Source organism: Schistocerca gregaria, chromosome 1, assembly GCF_023897955.1.
Source record: "Schistocerca gregaria isolate iqSchGreg1 chromosome 1, iqSchGreg1.2, whole genome shotgun sequence".
Classification (NCBI taxonomy): domain Eukaryota; kingdom Metazoa; phylum Arthropoda; class Insecta; order Orthoptera; family Acrididae; genus Schistocerca; species Schistocerca gregaria.
In genome coordinates, this window is record NC_064920.1 from 344,438,912 (window position 1) to 344,458,816 (window position 19,905).

The window sequence follows — 19,905 nt, forward strand, 5'->3', positions numbered from 1 at the left end:
CATAAATTGGCCAGCCCGTTCTCCTGATCTTACACCTCTGGACTTTTTTCTGTGGTGTACGTTAAAGGAGAATGTGTACCGTGATGTGCCTACAACCCCAGAGGATATGAAACAACGTATTGTGGCAACCTGCAGCGACACTACACCAGATTTACTGCGGCGTGTACGACATTCGTTACGCCAGAGATTGCAATTGTGTGCAGCAAATGATGACCACCACATTGAACATCTATTGTCCTGACATGTCGGGACACACTCTATTCCACTCCGTAATTGAAGACGGAAACCACGTGTGTATGTATACCTCACCCCTCATGGTAATGTACATGTGCGTCAGTGAAAAAGACCAGTAAAAAGGTGTTAGCATGTGGACGTAAAGTGCTGTTCCAGTCTCTTCTGTACCTAAGGTCCATCACCGTTCCCTTTGGATCCCTACGTAATTCGGTGCTCTCCGATGCACACGATCGGACAGTGGAGGAGTGGTACTCAAGCGTCAACTTTAGGTTACAATATCTCCGGATGTAATTTAACATTTTACAATGCAACAAATGGCACTGATTACGTATTTGTTTTTATGTTCAGATGTGCTAACAAAATTAACGTGGTTCCATTTTTTAAAAAAACGTAGGTTTGCGTTAAAAAACATACTTCCGTCCATTTTTGTATGGTTTGTATTAACCAATTACACTAGCCACTCTCCTCACGTTCGGTCTGTGGAAGTATTTGATGTGGTTTACGAAATATATCCAGCGGTAATGTTAGGTGACTCACCCTGTATGATGTGGGACTGCAGATATAGATAACGTTATTTCATCATAAGATCAACAGATATCAGGAGCATACATACATGCCAGAATCTCAAAATTGATGACAGTGTGTTTTAGGCTCTCGTAGTTCTCAGAGCCTCAATGTCTTTAAAATATGCGTGTGCATCAATTCACCCTGTTTTATTTACTCATTGTCTTGCAATGTTCCAATATAATTTAGAATATTAGAAAAGAACCGAATTTTTCTGAGAAATCGTGGTTTAAGCGTTTTAGACTTTCATACCGAGCATTCAAAAGTCCGACTGTAGCCCAGACACAACTAAGACTGGACAAAAGTGTGAAATTACTTGTGTTTGATATCGCATATAGGCAGGTTTTAAGTAGTCCAGTGATGTCATATAATCACCAGATTCATGTGAAATAAATGTCGCAAGTGGAATAAACGCATTGGACAGGTTTACTGTTATTGGTAGAAATAACTTTCAGATAGAGGTAGACTGCGTCAATCAAAAGCCAGTATAATCACTTAAAGCATAGATGTACAAAGAAGGAACAAAAACGATACAGTTCAAATATGGATTTCAATTTACTGGACTATGGTGTATCTGGTATTCAGAGTTACAAATGTATGAACGTTCTAGATTTCTTATTGGATTCACTGTAAGTGCTGAGTAATGTGTTCGTCTGGTGTGGCTTCCACCTGATATCTTCAGACAAAAGTATTTCCCATCTGGGAGATTAGGTAAGCAAAGAGTTAACGCTGAGGCTGGGTGCGTCGGCCACGGAGTTCTTGAAGTCTGCATACTCGCAACAGTACGAGTAGCCCTTCACCTGATCCGTGGCCTTCCAGGATATCCAACTGATCTTGCTACATATGTCTGTGCACACATTGTAGTCAGATCCGGGGTTCGCGATGTACGGATTGTTGACGCCCACGAACACAACGGCTGCCTTAGTGTTAGCGTTATACACGATTTTCCAGAAGATCTTCGGAACTGGAATATACTTGCTGCCATCAGCATAAAGGTACAGCTCCGTCTCGACGTTGTTGACGTTGGGCAGCGTCGTGATGCCTTGTGTACCCGTGTAGATTTCGAGTTCGACCCGGTTGTTCGCAGCGTACGAACGCACATTGTTCTCCATGGTGTTCCAGTTGGCACCGTTGAACGTCTGCCACTGCGGCGCAGCGTTCACATACAAAAACGTGGCGTACTCCTGCGCGCCGAGCATGAAATCAGACTTAGCAGCGAGGTGTCCCTTGGAAAGGAAGTAGTCGTTGGTCTCGGAAATGTACTTGGAGCCCAGCTCGCTGGACCCCAGCAGTGCGCCTACTGTCTGGATCTGCGTGGCGCGTTTGTACTGCTTATCCATGTCGATGTTGCCGTAGAAGCCGCCGTCCAGCCAGTCGGGTCGGTCGAAGCCGCTCTGCTTGCCCCCCATTTCGGCGACCATCGTGAAGTGGTCGTACACCGTGTTGTAGGACCGATCGTCGAAGCAGGCGTCGATGAGCGTGTAGAAGTCGGAGCCGACCTGGAAGCCCAGCTGGACCACCTGGTACTGTCCGCTGCCACCACACGAGCCGCCTGTCTTCACGCCTGACGGCTTCGGCTGGGACCTGCATCTGAGGTCAGCGAAGTCGTACGACTGCCCGTTGATCGAGAAGGTGGAACCAGACACGCAGGAGGCCGTCACTTGCGACTGCCCGGTGACCTGGAGGCTGTTGTCGGGACAAGCGACGATGATCTGCTCGTTCTGGGCGAGCGAGATCACCCCCGAGGAGTCCGGCGTCACGAAGCCGTGCACGTCTTTGCTGCCGCCGGGCTTCAACAGCAGCGGCTGTGGGTCAGGCATCTTGGACCCGTTCACGTCCACCGAGCAACCTGCAAATTTGAATAAACAATTCGCACTGATTGCACTGAGACGTTACTTTCGCAACAGACTGCAATAAACAACACTGTCAAAATGTTTACACACAAATAATTCACAAGTCTGAAATGTTGGTTCAAATGGCTCTGAGCACTATGCGACTTAACATCTGTGGTCACTAGTCGCCTAGAACTTAGAACTAATTAAACATAACTAACCTAAGGACATCACACACATCCATGCCCGAAGCAGGATTCGAACCTGTGACCGTAGCAGTCGCGCGGTTCCGGACTTATCGCCTAGAACCGCGAGACCACCGCGGCCGGCGTGTGAAATGTTATCAGCGATAAGTATCCATTTACTATAGATTAGTATCAGTCAGAGCAACAGTCTGGTGTTGTTTCATCTGCAATTACAAAAATTTTTATCCTGTGGAGAGAGAGAGAGGGAAATATGTTATTCAGTCTGTATACTGAGCAAGCAGTAAAGGAAACAAAAGAAAAATTCGGAGTAGGAATTAAGATCCATGGAGAGGAAATTAAAGCTCTGAGGTTCGCCGATGACACTGTAATTGTGTCATAGACAGCAAAGGACTTGGAAGAGCAGTTGAACGGAATGGACAGTGTCTTGAAAGCAGGATATAAGATGAACATCAACAAAAGCAAAACGTGATAATGGAATGTAGTCGAAATAAATCGGGTGATGCTGAGGGAATTAGATTAGGAAATGAGACACTTAAAGTAGTAAAGGAGGTTTTCTATGTGGGAAGCAAAATAGCTGACGATGGCCGGAGTAGAAAAGATATAAAATGTAGACTGGCAATGGCAACGGTAGATCAGATAACTAATGATGAAGTATTGAATAGAATTGGGGAGAAGAGGAGTATGTGGCACAACTTGACAAAAAGAAGGGACCGGTTAGTAGGTCGTGTTCTGAGGCATCAAGGGATCACAAATTTAGCGTTGGAGGGCAACGTGGAGGGTAAAAATCGTAGAGGGATACCAAGAGATGAATACACTAAGCAGATTCAGAAGGATGTGGTTTGCAGTAAGTAGTGGGAGATGAAGAAGCTTGCACACGATAGCAAACCTACGTTTCTAGCATTTGTAGACTTAAAGAAAGCTTTTGACAATGTTGATTGGAATACTCTCTTTCAAATTCTGAATTTGGCAGGGGTAAAATACAGGGAGCGAAAGGCTATTTACAGTTTGTACAGAAATCAGATGGCAGTTATAAGAGTCGAGGGGTATGAAAGGTTGGGAAGGCAGTGAGACAGTGTTGTAGCCTCTCCCCGATGTTATTCAATGTGTATATTGAGCAAGCAGTAAAGGAAACAAAAGAACAATTCGGAGTAGGTATTAAAATCCATGGAGAAGAAATAAAAACTTTGAGGTTCGCCAATGACATTATAATTCTCTCAGAGACAGCAAAAGACTTGGAAGAGCAGCTGAACGGAATGGGCAGTGTCTTGAAAGGAGGATATAAGTTGAACATCTACAAAAGCAAAACGAGGATAATGGAATGTAGTCGGGTCATGCTGAGGGAAGATTAGGAAATGAGACACTAAAACTAGTAAACGAGTTTTGCTGTTTGGGGAGCAAAATAACTGAGGATGGTCGAAGTAGAGAAGATATAAAATGTAGACTGGCAATGGCAAGGAAAGCGTTTCTGAAGAAGAGAAATTTGTTAACATCGAGTATAGATTTAAGTGTCAGGAAGTCTTTTCTGAAAGTATTTGTATGGAATGTAGCCATGTATGGAAGTGAAACATGGACGATAAATAGTTTGGTCAAGAAGAGAATAGAATCTTTCGAAATGTGGTGGTACAGAAGAATGCTGAAGGTTAGATGGGTAGATCACATAACTAATTGCGAGGTATTGAATAGGATTGGGGAGAAGAGAAATTTGTGGCACAACTTGACTAGAAGTAGCTATCGCTTCGTAGGACATATTCTGAGGCATCAAGGGATCACAAAATTAGTATTAGAGGGCAGCGCGGAGGCTAAAAACCGTAGAGGGAGACCAAGAGATGAATACACTAAACAGATTCAGAACGATGTAGGTTGCAGTAGGTACTAGAAGATGAAGAAGCTTGCACAGGAGAGCTTGCATGGAGAGCTGCATCAAACCAGTCACTGGACTGAAGACCACAAAAACAACATTCAAACAGAGAGTAATACACTGCTGACCTTTGCAGTTAGAACACTTTGCAGGATACAAAATAAAAGGAATTTTAACTTACAGTACGTAATTAGCCTAGTAGGAAGAACGCTTCATTATACTGGTTTGTGTCTCGGAATCTGCAGGGTGCGAAGTATAGTACACAGAGCTGCCACGTCTGAGAGCAAAAAAAGCTCTGTTGTGACCTCTGCAAGATACGGTACATAGCACTACAGAGAAGAACGCCAAGTTGTCTAGTACTCAGGTGCAACAGAGTTAACGCCAGCATCCAGAGAGGACACCACTCGACAAGGCCTATTTTATGCTTCCACTATACGTTACTCAAATAGTCCTCATCAGGACGTCTATCGGTCAAATATGGAAATAAGCCGATGGATGGCTCCACTCAGCATCAATAGTATCATAGAACAGTGTCAACAGTACCTCGAAGCAGCAAGAGGACTGTGTCTGTGGTCGTCGCCAAGAAGAACAAGGTGTACATCACATAAGTTATTGTTATTGATCACGAGATTCAGGACTAGATCTGAGGTAATGACATATCAGTGCAAGCAAACATTTATTTATGTATCGCCACGTATCACGTACATACTACAGTTAAGTAACGTATGGCATCTACAAAAAAATTATTGTGAATTGTTGCCATTCTATACGTTGTCCATTATTATTACATCCATGTTTGTCCGTGTGACGACGCTGTATAGCTGCTCCATGCCAAGCAAGCCACCTGGTAACTGCAGCTACTTTTGGTGACAAGGAGTTCTCTTCCTGTCCTATGTTTATGTTTGGCATGAAGAGCATTTGGTTAATACAACAGGCTCCATCCCAGCTCAGCATCGAGTGAAACTGAGCTTGGATGGCAAATTGAGGTACATTATTTCTTGCTGCTTCATCTCTGTACCAGAGGTTATCAGTCTTGGAGTCTTACATGCTCGCCCTTCAGAAACCGACAGTCAGAAGTTTTCAGTGGGAGTGAAATCTGGAGAATGTGCTGCCCAGGGCAACAGTCGACCACCGTCCACGCCTAAGTAGATCAGGACTGCACAGCTGACGTGCGGTCTTACAGTATCTTGTTGAAAGATAACGTCACTGAGTCGAGGAGGATATGACACAGCCACCAGCTATAACATGTCAGATAATTGACGGCTGTGCTGTGACGAGGCCGTGTTCCTCCTTAGCCAGCATCCAACAACACATAAAGGCTATGAAGGCAATGGACCGCTCTGATGACGACACATACGAGAGGGCCGCATTTCGCCCTGCCACCAGGCGGCAGCCCAGGCGTCGCCAGAGGTCGCTGGTCCCAACAAGGACGTTTCCCCTCCGTCGGCCGTGTGACCAAAAATACTACCAGCAGTGTCCTGGTGCGGATCCAGTATTTAAGCTGGCATTCAGGCCAGGTGGACCAGTCCACCCTGAGCTTCCTGGGCGAGACATCAATTCAAAAAGTATCCCACAATCATAATCTTTTTCTGGAGCCACCACCACGATGACGTCGCCGTCGGTGTCAACCGTCCCCCTCCAGCTTGGCCTTACACCAAAGGAACGTGATCACCAAAGCAGTGACCAGCACTTGGACTCCGTAATGGTTCTACTGTTATTCGTTGGTACTACAGCGGACTTCGACTTCTGCATGTCCATTGGGGTCTTAACGTTTGTTGAGTCTCTCACGAATTTAACTTGGGCACATATCCTACAGACTTTGTTGATGGTGCGCTTAGTGATGAATAAGTTCCGCAATTCAGTATGATGTGACAGTTTCAGCTTGTAAATCTTCTCCTTGTTCCTATGTTCTGCAAGAAGGGATTTGTGTTCAGTCACTGTGACACACCAGCTTATGTCGTAGTCAGTTACAGGACTTCGGCCATCTGTTATTTCTGTTGTTCATTAAATATTCTAGAAGTTATTTGTTTTAAATTATTATGTTCGACTCTAATTCCCCTCGGAGAACACTGTTTATTTGTGTACAATTATTTTCATACTCATTTTCTGCCTAGATGTTTCATCCTGTGACGCCTTCGGCGAACATGTCAGTCGCTCAAGTTAATGGCTATGCGAACCAGAGACGATCGTGATGTGTACCCAACGGCACCTCAAACCGTTACCCAGGAGTTAGAACTGAACGATAATGACAAGTTATATATGGCAACTTCCATTCTCCTCGGAGTGCCTATATATGGATACATCCTTGATGATACTATACACAGAACAAGGACTCTTCTGAAAATACGACTTTGAGCCACTTAAGTTAAAATCTTCCGGGTTATTTGGCCACGAAAGCCTGCAGACTTACATTTGAGCCACTTGTTTGTCCAGTATCGTGGCTGGGCGCATCAATGTCTCGTCGAGGAAAGTTAAAATCTTCCGGGTTATTTGGCCACGAAAGCCTGCAGACTTACATTTGAGCCACTTGTTTGTCTAGTATCGTGGCTGGGCGCATCAATGTCTCGTCGAGGAAAGTTACCACAATCACTGTTAATCCATCATGGACAGGGACGTCATCTGGTTATTTAATTGTCAATGTTACTGAAGTTCACCAACAGCCGTGTAACTTAAGATTATATTTCATTTAGAAGGCTACCAGTTTCAGTATTTCACTATGCCATCTTCATGCCCCATATTTGTCTCTCCAAATAAACGAAAATGTCATTTAGAGCCAGAAATTCACGACCTCCAGAGATTTATAGGTGTTTATGACATTTTCGTTTATTTGGGGAGATGCATATGGGGCCTGCAGATGGCATAGTGAAATGCTGAAACTGATAGCCTTCAAAAAAATAAAATAACATCTTAAGTTACACGGTTATTGGTGAATTTCGTTCACAGTGACAATTGGCTACCACAAACGCCACAACGCTGACGGTCCGTGGTGCTCTAGTCGGCGTCGCACTGCCCATGTTGGTACTGCTCTTGGTGTAAACAAGGCCATTTCTTCGCTCAAGATACATGACGTCCTGAAGTGTCGAGCCATTTCTGAACGGGACACCCACTCCGTGATCTATTATTTTTGTACAGAATGACATGGCTTTACTATCTGCTATTTTCTTCCGTCTTTGAAACCGTCACAAGAAAAATACTAAATGTTCGTGTAACCCGATGCTAATTTTCCTACATCCGTCTGAGTTAGAAATATTTCAGAGTTCTTATGCTCGTCATACGTAAAATTTGTACAATTACACGATCGAGTACTTAGAAAATGTTTCCGTTGCACAAATGAGGTAACGTCCAGCCACACATACGTAGTATCTTTTGACGAACTCTGCCCCAACTGCCTGCTGGACAGCCAGTCGTCTGCACGAAAATGATCTCGCACTGATGAAACAAGACCAAGCACTTTCAACTTCCTAAAGCATACATAAACTATAAATTTAATGTTATATACACATACTGCACATGTATTTGAAAGCAACAGGTTTTCAATGTTATTCGTAGTTTTCGTGTAATTTTCATGGTTTTTCTTAAAATAGTAAATATTAAACAATGGAACTAATTAATCATACATCGTTTATTTCGTCTATTTACTAATGCTGTCACTACATTCTCCATTTTGTGTTTTATTTACAAGGGAATTCACATTTTTAGGTGTGGAATATACTTACTGGTCTATAATTTAAAATACGTACTACTCACTAAAAAATCTACCAAAACAGTTCTATAATGCCCACTGAGACCTATCCATTGATACTACATTTGTATAAATCGCTAAATGATTTAGTAAGCTATTTACTTTTAAAGATCGTTTTAAATACAAAACATTTAACATTAACTAATTTGAAAACTACATCTCGTAGTGAGAGTGCGTTCTTTTGAACGCTTACCTACTTTCAGTCTTTAAAACTGTGTGAATGGCTTCTCTGTCACTGGTTTGGTTTAGTTTTTATTTATAGTTTTACTTATTTCGTATTTTCTTCGTTCAGTCAACTTGCCCTTGTTGGCAAGTCCATTCAAACGATCGGGTTTTTCCCGCCACACGCTCCGTGTCTCCGGCTACCTCACCAGTACTCAGGACTTCTCATACTTTGAGGTCTAATTGCCATGCGTCAAAGGTCCCTCCACATATTGAGAAAGCCGTAAGGATCGCCTGCCTCTGCTTGCCCGCCGCTTCCCCCCCCCCCCCCCCCCACCCCCCCCCCCACCCTCCTCCCCTTCCCCCAGCAGGCAAAACATGTTCTCTTGTCTGTCATCGTATTCACTAATTGAGCTGCTACTGCGTACGCGAACGGTCGCGTCTATTGACGCTGTTTCTCGTAGCCATTTCCGGGATGTACACTCTCACACTCCAGTAATTAATAATTTGGAAATATCTGAAGCAAAACTGTAACAGCTGCACCCGTCTTTGATAAAATTCGAAGGTCAAAGGGGGGATGACTGAAACTAGGAGTGACATTTTGTCAATATAATATCCATGAGTTAATGGTTTGAATTAGCAAACGTCAAAGCACTTCTATAATCCATATGAAGTAGTGACGCTGGTGCTGCCTATCTTATTCTTAGCGTACGTAGATCTCAGGTTCGTGAGGATGTAATCGGAACCGAAATAACTAATGTGAAATGAATTATCTTGTTTGAAGCAAGGATATACCTGATTTTCCATGCGTTACTACGTAGGTATATCATTTATTATTTGCCTAAGCACAATACCAATGATGAATGTTATTCATCACATAACTTTAAATCGTAATTGGAAAAATCAGTTAATATAGCTAGGGGAAATCGGTAAAAATCTTAAGTAGTGTATATAGCAGATTACTGTAAATACAGTGAATTAAGAACTGTTAGTGACACATTCTCCAGTGCTCCTTTCTGTGATTGTCCTGAATAAAAACTTTAAGATATGCCTAAAATCTGTTGGTGATTTACTTAGAAGGCTGTAAAATCTGTATGTAAAGATGTGCCAGTTTCTATACGAAATGCTGATTAAGGTTGATACAGATGACAACATCATAGCGAGACCCATACACCTTTGGTGAAGGTTTATGTTTAGCATAATCTATTGAAGACGATTCAGTAAGCTGTAAAACCTGTGTAAGTGAATTTCGTAATGGACTAAGAAAAGGTTGCAGCCCATCAGTATTAAAGTTCACAAGAATATTATTCGTTATGTGATCTAAGGCTTTCCTGGCTTACAGTCTGCCTCTACGGTTCCCGGGTCTACTGCCGGATCCGATCGTCAAGATTCCGTGATACTTCGGCGGACAGCAGTTCCACCATTAACAGGTGTGCTGATGGAATGAGTAGAAGTATTTAACTGAAAATCCTGCGTATGAAGTCAGGATGCCCGAAGTAAGGAAGATATCAGAAGTAGATGGTCATAAGTGAAGAACGCATCTGTTAATAAAAAAACTGAGGCGAAAGTTGCGTAAAACGCAGTAGCGTGTGAATCAAATGTAGACTATGGGAATTGCAGGCATGTGATATGTATATCGAAGAATGTTAAATAAACTGCACAGCCAAGTACGAGATGGAGTACAAAGCAAGATCAGTGAGAACAGTGAGGAAAGATGTCTACGAACAACTCTAAACCATAAGAAGGCACAGATTAACGGGGCAGCTGCTGAGGCCTCTAGCAATCGTAAATGTGACTCTGGAACAGGCGGTAGACGCGGGAAAAATTGTAGAGGAAGACAAAGCTGAAGGAACGATGTTTCTCGGATACCGCGTTGGCAAGCAGAAGTCTCATAGGCACTGTACATTTCGTAACATATCTAGCAGTCAAGATTTATTTTGTTTTTCGGTAAGATTAACAGAATGGAATGCCCTTAAGCTATTTGCCACCGTCATCTGTACTGACAAATTACAGTTAATGTTAGTTTCATGTGTAAGGGTTGCTTGAGAAGTAAATTTTAGTACTGTATGAGGATTATCCGTGTCGCAGCGTTGTTAGCATGTGTTACTGTTGTATGAAAATTACTCAAATATGAAAATTTCCTGTTTAAGTATTTCTAATACTTGTAAAGGTCAGTTGTAAATGTCACTGTACTGTCGTATAAACTATGATCCCCAACTGTATTCTAATAAATTAATTATACACAAACATTGTTCCAAGAAAGAACACTTTCAAAGGAGACAAGTCTGTAGTTTTGGGCGGTACATACAGCCGAACTGTATTGATATGGTATAAAAAGTAATTATGTTCCAGTGGATGTTTGTGGCTAGCTACTAGTAATGTAATTACTTTGCTCGGATATTTTGGCTGGGAATAAATGTGCAGAAAATCTAAGAAAAAGAATCCAATAATGCGATTCGATTAAATTCAGAGAAACCTGGAGATAATTCTTGATGAATTCGCCTTTTTGCCTGGGAAAAATTCGGTATGCGTCACGTCATATATCAAGTGTGGACCAACTTTCCAGCAGTGAACTGATTTTTCAGAAAGGGTATATGTTAGTTTATTATTCTGTATGAAGTATTTGTAATTGTTCTCTCAAGTCTTAGGGCAGTACAAAAAGTAAGTGCTGTCTCAGTGCATAAGATTTCGTTATAATTTTTTGTCTATTGGGAACTGAAACTGTTTCCAGTTTTCCTACTTGTACGTATATTGAAGGGTCGTTGTTAAATGTTAATCACGGGAGGAGAATGCCTACTGTAACACACACACACACACACACACACACACACACACACACACACACACAGAGAGAGAGAGAGAGAGAGAGAGAGAGAGAGAGAGAAATGTGCAGTCAGCTGAGCTACAGGTAGTTCCACTTACTGTATGCTGAATTGTGTAGTATACATACAGAGTGAAGGAGTGGTACTGTTATGAGGAAGCAGGAGGGTCCCTGGCATTGATAATCGTCAGTTATTTATGTTAAGCATCCACTAACTTAGTTCTTGCTCAGTGGCTTGAGTAACAGTTTTCGATTGTCTTTTAAACTGATGATAGAGCTGCTGAATATAGACAACACTGCTATCACCTATTATTCTAACGCCAAAACTATTGATGATTCTTATCTTCCGGTGTCTCCACAGTCTCGGGCTGAACTTAGAATTGAATTACTAAACTTCTCACTAGTTAGAAGGATAAAGTAGCATGGAGAGCTGCATCAAAACAGTCTCTGTATTGAAGACCACAACAACAACAGTCAAGTTGTTTTGCTAGATTACTAAAATTGTATTTTTAGTGATGTGAAAGGACTTGTAAATCATAAAGACAAAACCTAGTAGTAGTAAACGTTACACACCACCAGTTGTTCTACCAACGAAAGTAGGTAGCTGTATTTTTGCTGTGGATGCTGACCTAAAAGGAACTTTTTAGGACCAAACACTACTGTTAAATGTTCAGTTTGGATTAACATTGTTTTCCTTGAAATTAGGTGTATAAATATAATACAGATCATCATTATTGATAATCTATATATCATTTCTTATATGTAAAAATTCATGACATGAAATTTCAAGTGCTTTATTAAAAGATGACAGTTTTGAGTGGATTTGATATCTACTGGGAAAATATGAAAACTTTTATGAATTCACAAAAGCATTCTTAGAAAAGTACCTGTCTGAGTAAAAGCTAAAGGGCATACCACGTTATAATAGGCAGGCTTGGAAACCTACAAAAAAAAAATATTGTGAATATCTAGACAATGAATTCAATATTTGGATGAACGGTTTGATAATACCAGTATTATAGACAATTTTATGGAAGAATTATCAGTGAACAAAAGGTGTTACTTGCTATAAAGTAACAGAAAAAATTGATTATTTTCTGAAAAAAGTGATAAAAATTGATAGATGAGATGTAGATAATTATAGTTATGATTTTAAGAAGAATGAAGGTACTTATAATAGGAGACATATAAATAGAATGGGATCTAGTAACTATACAGGTTAAAATAGCAGAGGTCTTGGGTCTTTCAGAGGATGATGCCACAGCAAATGCAGGAACTGAGAGAAGGAAATGAGGCTCTACTTTTCACTAAGGGTCCTTAGGTAAGCAGATCAGCATAGAGGACCCAGCTGTGATATGATTCAAATTCAAATTATATAAAAAGGAACAGTCAATGAGTGCAAGTGAAAAACAGAAGACCTAGTTGAGGAAGATGTGAAGGCACATATGTATTCTGAGGTATGAGAAAACACAGGAGTTGTCGTGAAATGGAAGGAACAAAGGTCAGAAAAGAATGTATTATAGAATTAGCTGACAGCTGTGAGGGGTTGAAAGAAGGTAGAATAAAAAAAATGAATGGAAGAAAATGAAGGCAAAGTAAAAGGAAGGGTAAATAATGCAGATGAAGAGGAAGAAAATATGATGAATAATGAAGAGAGGAGGCAGGGTAGACGTGAGGTTAGTGATGATGATAGTGACAAAGAAAATAATTACAAAGGTTACAAAGTAGAGACTGGATCACATGGGTGGAATGAACCTATGATCCAAGAGAGTGTGGCTGAAGAGGAGATAAATAATAAAGCGCCAGAGAAGAATTAGAGCATTGCTAAAATATTCCATCTCTCAAATAATAATTGTTAAGAGAGGAGAATAAAGTTGACGTTTTTATAGTTGTGGAAAAGGATAATGTAGTAGGAGAGCAGGAAGAAAGAAAAAATAGTGAATTAAAATTAAAAGAACTGAATACTATGGTGAAGAAGGCTGAAGATTCACATGTACAAAGTGGGGAAGATGGTGAATAGACCCAAGAAGCTATAGAAAATAACCTACTGCAGGAAGAGGGTGATGAAGGAAATTGATTTATTGGACAACCATTAGTATGGGTGCATATGTATAGGGAAAAATTGGAAGCTTTGATGGACACTAGATACCTAATCAGTGCTTTTGTAGAAGTTTATTTGGTTAAAGAATATCAAAGATCTCTGTTTCAAGTTTGACTATACTGGAGCTTTGAGAAAGCTGAATACACCCATTAGTAAGCAAGTGGTGGCAGTTTTCCATAACAGGAACGCAAGAAAAAAGAGATTTTTAGGTGCTTATTAGCCTGTGTATGAAAATTATTCTTGGATTGAATTGGTCAATTGAATATAAAGCAGAGATCAGCTGTGAGAGATGTTATTTTAATTAAAAATTGAAGGGGGAATTGTAAAAGAAAAATTTCAAAAAATTGATTGAAGATGAGCCATTGGCATGATGACAGAACCATCTTTGGAGATGCAGAAATAATGCTGGAAGATCCAGACACAAAATATAGCTGACCCAGCAAATAGCAGGAGAAAATAATGATTTGGCAATCCTGAAAAAAAGGGATAACAAACCATCTGACCAGGTCGAATAGAAAGACGTTTTCAGAAAAACCTGGAAGATTTTTAAATTTTGAATCCAAATTGGATATCAAGTCACCCAAACCATTTTCTGTCAAACCTTACCCAATACCAGTTTCTTGCAGAGAGGCAGTAGCAATGGAACTTGACAGAATGAAACAATGTGATGTTACAGAGAGGTTTGAGAATTACTATAATCCTCATACAGTATTGAAGAAACAAGATGGTCGGGTAATGGTGGTCATACATGATAGGACACTGGGCATCACTGTCAAAGGACAAACAGATAGGCCTGAAAATACCCCACCTTGACTTGACTTACCTTCTGGCTACTGGCAGGTTCCCTTAGCTAGAGTATGGAAAATACACAGCTTCTCTTTTAAGATAAGTGGCAAGCACCTACACGCTGGAAGGAGCCGACAAGGCCTTTACATATCCCACAGGAGAGTTGGTGGAGAGAGCAGGCAACCCCATTAGTGACCAAATGCGAGCTATCGGACTATAGAAGCCCGCCTTCAGTCAGCCGAAGTCGACAAATTCTAAGCCATGAAGCCCACCATAGCTTCTGTCGTTATATCATAACAGCTTTTACCTAAGTGAAATTCACGTTACAGGTAGTTGAAGATATTAGTACAAAGTAGTGAAGTTTGAGCTGAATATTTCAGCCTCGGTAGTCATACGAGCCTCAAATCAGGCACTGGGAGCAGAACTGAGCTCTAAAGTAAGTCTAAGTGGATATTAACTGCAACTGAAAACTGGGAGGAACATTTTCAGTTGTTGAATGATGTATTTAGCTTTCAATAAATGGACATTTCTCTCACGTTAAAGAAATCTGAATTTGTAAAGACAGAACTCACAGTTTCGGGACACACCCTATGAACTTAAGGAACCAGAGAAGATTTAAGCTATTCAAAATTGTCCACCTCCTGGAAATAAAAATGACTGAAGTCATTTTTGGAATGATGTGGGTTTCATTACAAATTTTTCACGGGCAGCGTTTTAATATTCGTTGTTCAATAATTTTATTCAAATCAAAGGAGGATTTTAAATGGGTAAGTGAGTCAGATCCAAAAGACTGGCTGTAGCTAGTATGAACTTAGCACTGCAATATTTTAGTTCTTGGGAGTGATCAACAGTGAGCATAGAACATTGCTTTTGCAAGTAGGGCCCTCAGTAAATATGAAAACACCTATGGAATAAAAGAAAAGGAAGCGCTTGCTATTGTCTGGTTGTTTCAGAAATTCAAAAATTATCTATGGCGGCACTATACTGTCGTTTACACTGACTTTCAGGCATTTACTTTCCCGAAAAAGTGTTGACTGCTACATAGTAGACTAACTACTTGGGCTCTGTTCTCCCAGCAATTTGAATTTGACATAAAATATGTGAAAGGGGTAGAAAATATTGTACTAGATGCTTTGCCGAGATTATCAACTGGAGAACAATCAAATAGTGATTTAAAATATAGGGATGCAAGTCTGAAAATCTTGACATAAAAGAAGTAGAAGAGGAAAGAGAATTCAGAATGATCTGTAAGATTATGTGCTGGGAGTAGGTGTAGATGAAGTCTGGAAAGAAGTCAAGGCAAACCTGGGGAAGAGGGGAAACAATAAATATCCTAATACGATGTGGTACATGATGGGGTACTGTTTAGGAGAACTGACGAAATTGTAGACGTTTGGAGAGCGTTTTGGCCGAAAGAGCACACCGTTCAAATCTTTGACTATGTTCACTTGAGTTATGGCTATGTAGGGATAAAAAATGTGTAAAAAAACTTAAAGAAAGTGTGTGTTTCGATAATAAGGCCGCTAAAGTACAAAATAGAAAATGGACTAGTGAGAAGTGTCAAAAGGCTATAGTTATCAATAAGACCTGCTGTCTATCTGTGCAAATTGTGAAACCTACTGAATTCATGGAACTGTTGTCAGTATATGTCAGTGTACCTTTACCTAAGTCCAAGGCAAATTTTAATCATGTGTTTCTTAAAATATGTAAGTTGTACTCATTGCGAAATGCAACTGGGAGTGCAATATTTACAAACTGGGACATTTTTTTGTGAAACATCGAAAACCAAATAGCACGTTATAGACAATGATCCTCAGATTGTATCTTAAGTATGGAGAGAAGGTATGGACACACTTGGGGTAAATCTGATATATAATAAACCTTATTACTCTTAAAATATCTCAGAAATATGCGCAAGACAGGGCACCTATGTACAACATATTCTTATAAGAAGCATAGCTTGCGGATAAAAGTTGTATAAAATACAGATGTGCTTATCAGTGTTACAAATGAAACCACTAAGTTTACGCCATGTGAAATAATGTTGCACTGGAAAACTCAGAGTTTAATTGGAGAGGTTATTTCCTACCTTCCAAAGACAGACATGAAATCTGAAGACGAATTAGAAATAAGAACGATATGAAATAAGAATGGCATAGCTAGGAAACAGCCACGATGGAAAAGACAGTTCCAAATTCTTTAATGTTTATGAAGGGTCTTATGAGGTAACAGGTAATCTAAGTCCAAATGCGTTTATCTGATTTAACAAATATCAAGAAATATATGGCTTAAGGGCTTGAGCATGAAACCACACGGACCCAGGACAAACATAGTGGAAGGTGTAAATGGAGTAAATAACATCAGAAATGAAGAAGATGAAAACCAGAAATAAGACCCTGAAAACTAAAAAGACAGTGACTTAGAAGCTAACAATGGAAGGCCGAAAGTTCTTTCATAGTTTCTTTAACAATTAGTGTACTTTTTTCACGCATTGTAAACTTAGAATCGAATCATTGAACTTTTTCAGTAATTAATCAAGCTGTTTTGCTTCATCACTATAATTTTACTTTCCTGTGACGTCTAGGACCTATAATATAGAAAGACTAAATGTAATAGATGGTAAATGTTGGTACCAATTGTTCTACCAACAAAAGCAGATAATTACATTTCTGCTTTGGACACTGACGTGCAAGGAGTTTCTTGGGACCAAGTATTACCGTTGACTGCTTTAGTTAGGTTAATATTTTTTGTTGATCTTCAAATTAAGTGGATAAATGCAATATTAGTCACAATACTGGTGCCTTATTCCATAATGTTTAGACATGTCATCATTATTTTTAATCCATGTATCATTTCTGAAATGTAAATATTCGTGAACATGAAAGTTCACATATTTTATTTAAAGTAAGTTAGAAATAGGGGCAAATAAATCTGGCTATTTTTCATACACAAATCATCTTTTGTGGTTATTGCTGTACTAGCAAGACTGGGGGACGATTTGCAGGCTCTCTCGCAAAACCTTCCACGTGAATCTGTGCTTTTTACACTGTTACATATAAGCTACTGGTACTCATCATCAATTCTGAATGATTGCCACATCAAGGAAAACAGCGTACATCGCTTTCCGAATCTGTCATGCAAAACGTTTATGTCTGGTAAAATGTGACATGTGATTTTATGGTGTAACCGCCACTTCTCTAGTGCATGCTACTACTCATCCGTCTGAGGAAGGACTTCAGTGATGAGCTAATTAAAGGGGGCAGACTTCACCTGGAAGACTAGTACACAAAATGCTCAGAATACACCTTAAGTCTACGCGTCACTCCACAGTTCTACAAAAACTCTCTCTTTGAAGACCAGACTCAATAATTAAATGTACTAAATGAGAAATAGTTTATGGAGAAATAACAGAAAAATGTATAAAAATAATAGATTAATAAAGATATAGTGCACGATGCAATAAATAAATATTCATAACATACCAAACCAGATATTTAGACTATTTGTTTAAGGGGGGTAGGATGTCAAACGAGCCGACTTGGAACAGGAGAGGCACCACAGGACAATTTAACTTCCACTGTCTATACTTTTACAAATACATTCATAAAACTTTGTCAGCATGACCAGGAAGGATTCACAATTCACACTCATAGGAGTGGAAGTTCGAAAACATAACGAAATGATTTTTTTTGCATGTGAAATTCATAATTTTTTTCACTTACTAATGGCAGTATTTGTTGCTATAGGTACACTTTTCTTCATAAGTAAGAGAGATTCTTCGATGAATTTTGCACAGCACACAAACCATACTTAAAGGTGTATGAAACTGTAGAATTTTTTAAATCTATTAAAAACTGTGATAATAATTGAAGTAATTAACTATAAAATTGCTGTTTTTCTAAACATGGAGTTTAAAATATAGCAGTTCATTCGTTTTTTTTCATAAATTTAATAAATTAATTGTAGAGTTTCATACACCTGTGAGTATGATATGAGTGCTGTGCAAAATTCATCGAAGAATCTCTCTAACTTATGAAGAAAACTGTACCTATAGCAACAAATGCAGCCATTAGTAAGTGAAAAAATGATGAAATTACGCACGTAAAAAAATTATTTTATTATGTTTTCGAACTTCCACTGCAATGAGTGTGAATCCTGAATCCTTCCTGGTGTTTCTGACAAAGTTTCATGAATTTATTTGTAAAATTATAGACACTGGATACTAAAATGTCCTGTGATGGCTCTCCTGTTCCAAGTCGGCCCGTTTGACGCCCTACCCCCATTAAGTGTAGGGAAGTATACGAGAACAAACTAAGCAAGAAGCTCCGCATATTTGGGACTGAAGTATGTACTGACAGAAGAACGGGATAACTACTTCATTGGAAGTAGCCAAACGTTGTAATTACCAAGAAAGTAAAAATAATTATTATCTTGAATGTAATGATGTAGCTATTAAAGGAGGAGGCAGGAATATGGCGAGCTTACAATAATAGGAACTCGATACTACATATTGAATTAAACAGAACTTTTATGAAAAGTCTCTGTGAAAACGAGAAAATAAAATGACAATTTAATAACAGAAAGAATTTAAGGCTATATGAAGTATGAAGACAATGCGAAATACGAATAAAATAAAACGGAAAGTTAAGTTAACAGACAGCACATTTCTTCATTTAAGATGACATGGGAAACTGTACTACCCCATACTATGTATTACTTCTTCCTACTCATATTACAAAAAAAGGCCATGAAAATAAAATTAGAGGCATCGAACCTCACACTAAAGCTTACCAAGAATTATTGTTCTTCCCGCGTACTATCTGAGACTGTAACAGGAAAGGGGAAGGGGTAGTGGTACACAAAGTACCCCCCGCCGTACTCGATACGGTCGCTTGTGGGGTACAGATGCAAATTTACATGTAGAACATGAGTGGGGCTCAAGTGAAACAAAATCGGTTAAGCGAAACCGGGTTCTAAAATGCAAGTTTACAGTGAGCGTATATTATCAGATTGGAATTATGGCAAAGATAAGTGGACAACGCAAACGTGTGGTTTGAGGGACGAGGTGTGGCACGTGTAGGGGAGCACCGTACCTGCACGAGGCACTGGGGAGGCGTGGCCAGCCGTGGCGAGCAGCAGTGCCAGCAGCAGAGTCGTCTGTGGGGCCATCGTGGAGTTCGCACTGAGGGATCTGCGGTCGCTGCCCGCTTATATTGCGTGCGCCGATACTGTGACTCTTATCTGCCAGCCATTGGAAACTCGTTAGTAGCGGCACGTGTCTTGAGGAACACCAAGGTAGGACAACGTGGGGCCAAAGGTTCAACTACCTGTAACGTGCATTTCACTTAGTTAAAAGCTGTTATGATGTAACGATGGACGACATGGTGGGCTTCATGGCTTAGAATTTATCGTCTCAGCGAAATCGACTTCGGTCGACTGAAGGCGGGCTTCTATAGTCCGATAGCCCGCATTCGGCCCCTAACGGGGTTGCCTGCTCTCTCCACCAAATCTCCTGTGGGAGATGTAAGGGCCTTGTCGGCTCCTTCCAGCGTGTAGGACATGGTGCTTGCCACTTATCGAAAAAGAGAAGCTGTGTATT

General features: G+C 40.2%; 1 protein-coding gene across 1 annotated transcript in view; it reads right to left on the minus strand.

Moving 5' to 3' along the window:
- Positions 1–19,481, minus strand: part of LOC126346362 (uncharacterized) — a 142,245-nt gene extending 122,764 nt beyond the window's left edge. The window contains exons 1-2 of the mRNA XM_050002183.1: positions 19,400–19,481; positions 1,516–2,647 (exon numbers count right to left, since the gene is read on the minus strand). Coding sequence (XP_049858140.1) covers positions 1,516–2,647; positions 19,400–19,475 — 1,208 coding nt within the window. The 5' untranslated portion in view covers positions 19,476–19,481. The remainder of the gene's footprint in view (positions 1–1,515; positions 2,648–19,399) is intronic.
- Between the last annotated feature and the right edge of the window lie 424 nt (positions 19,482–19,905).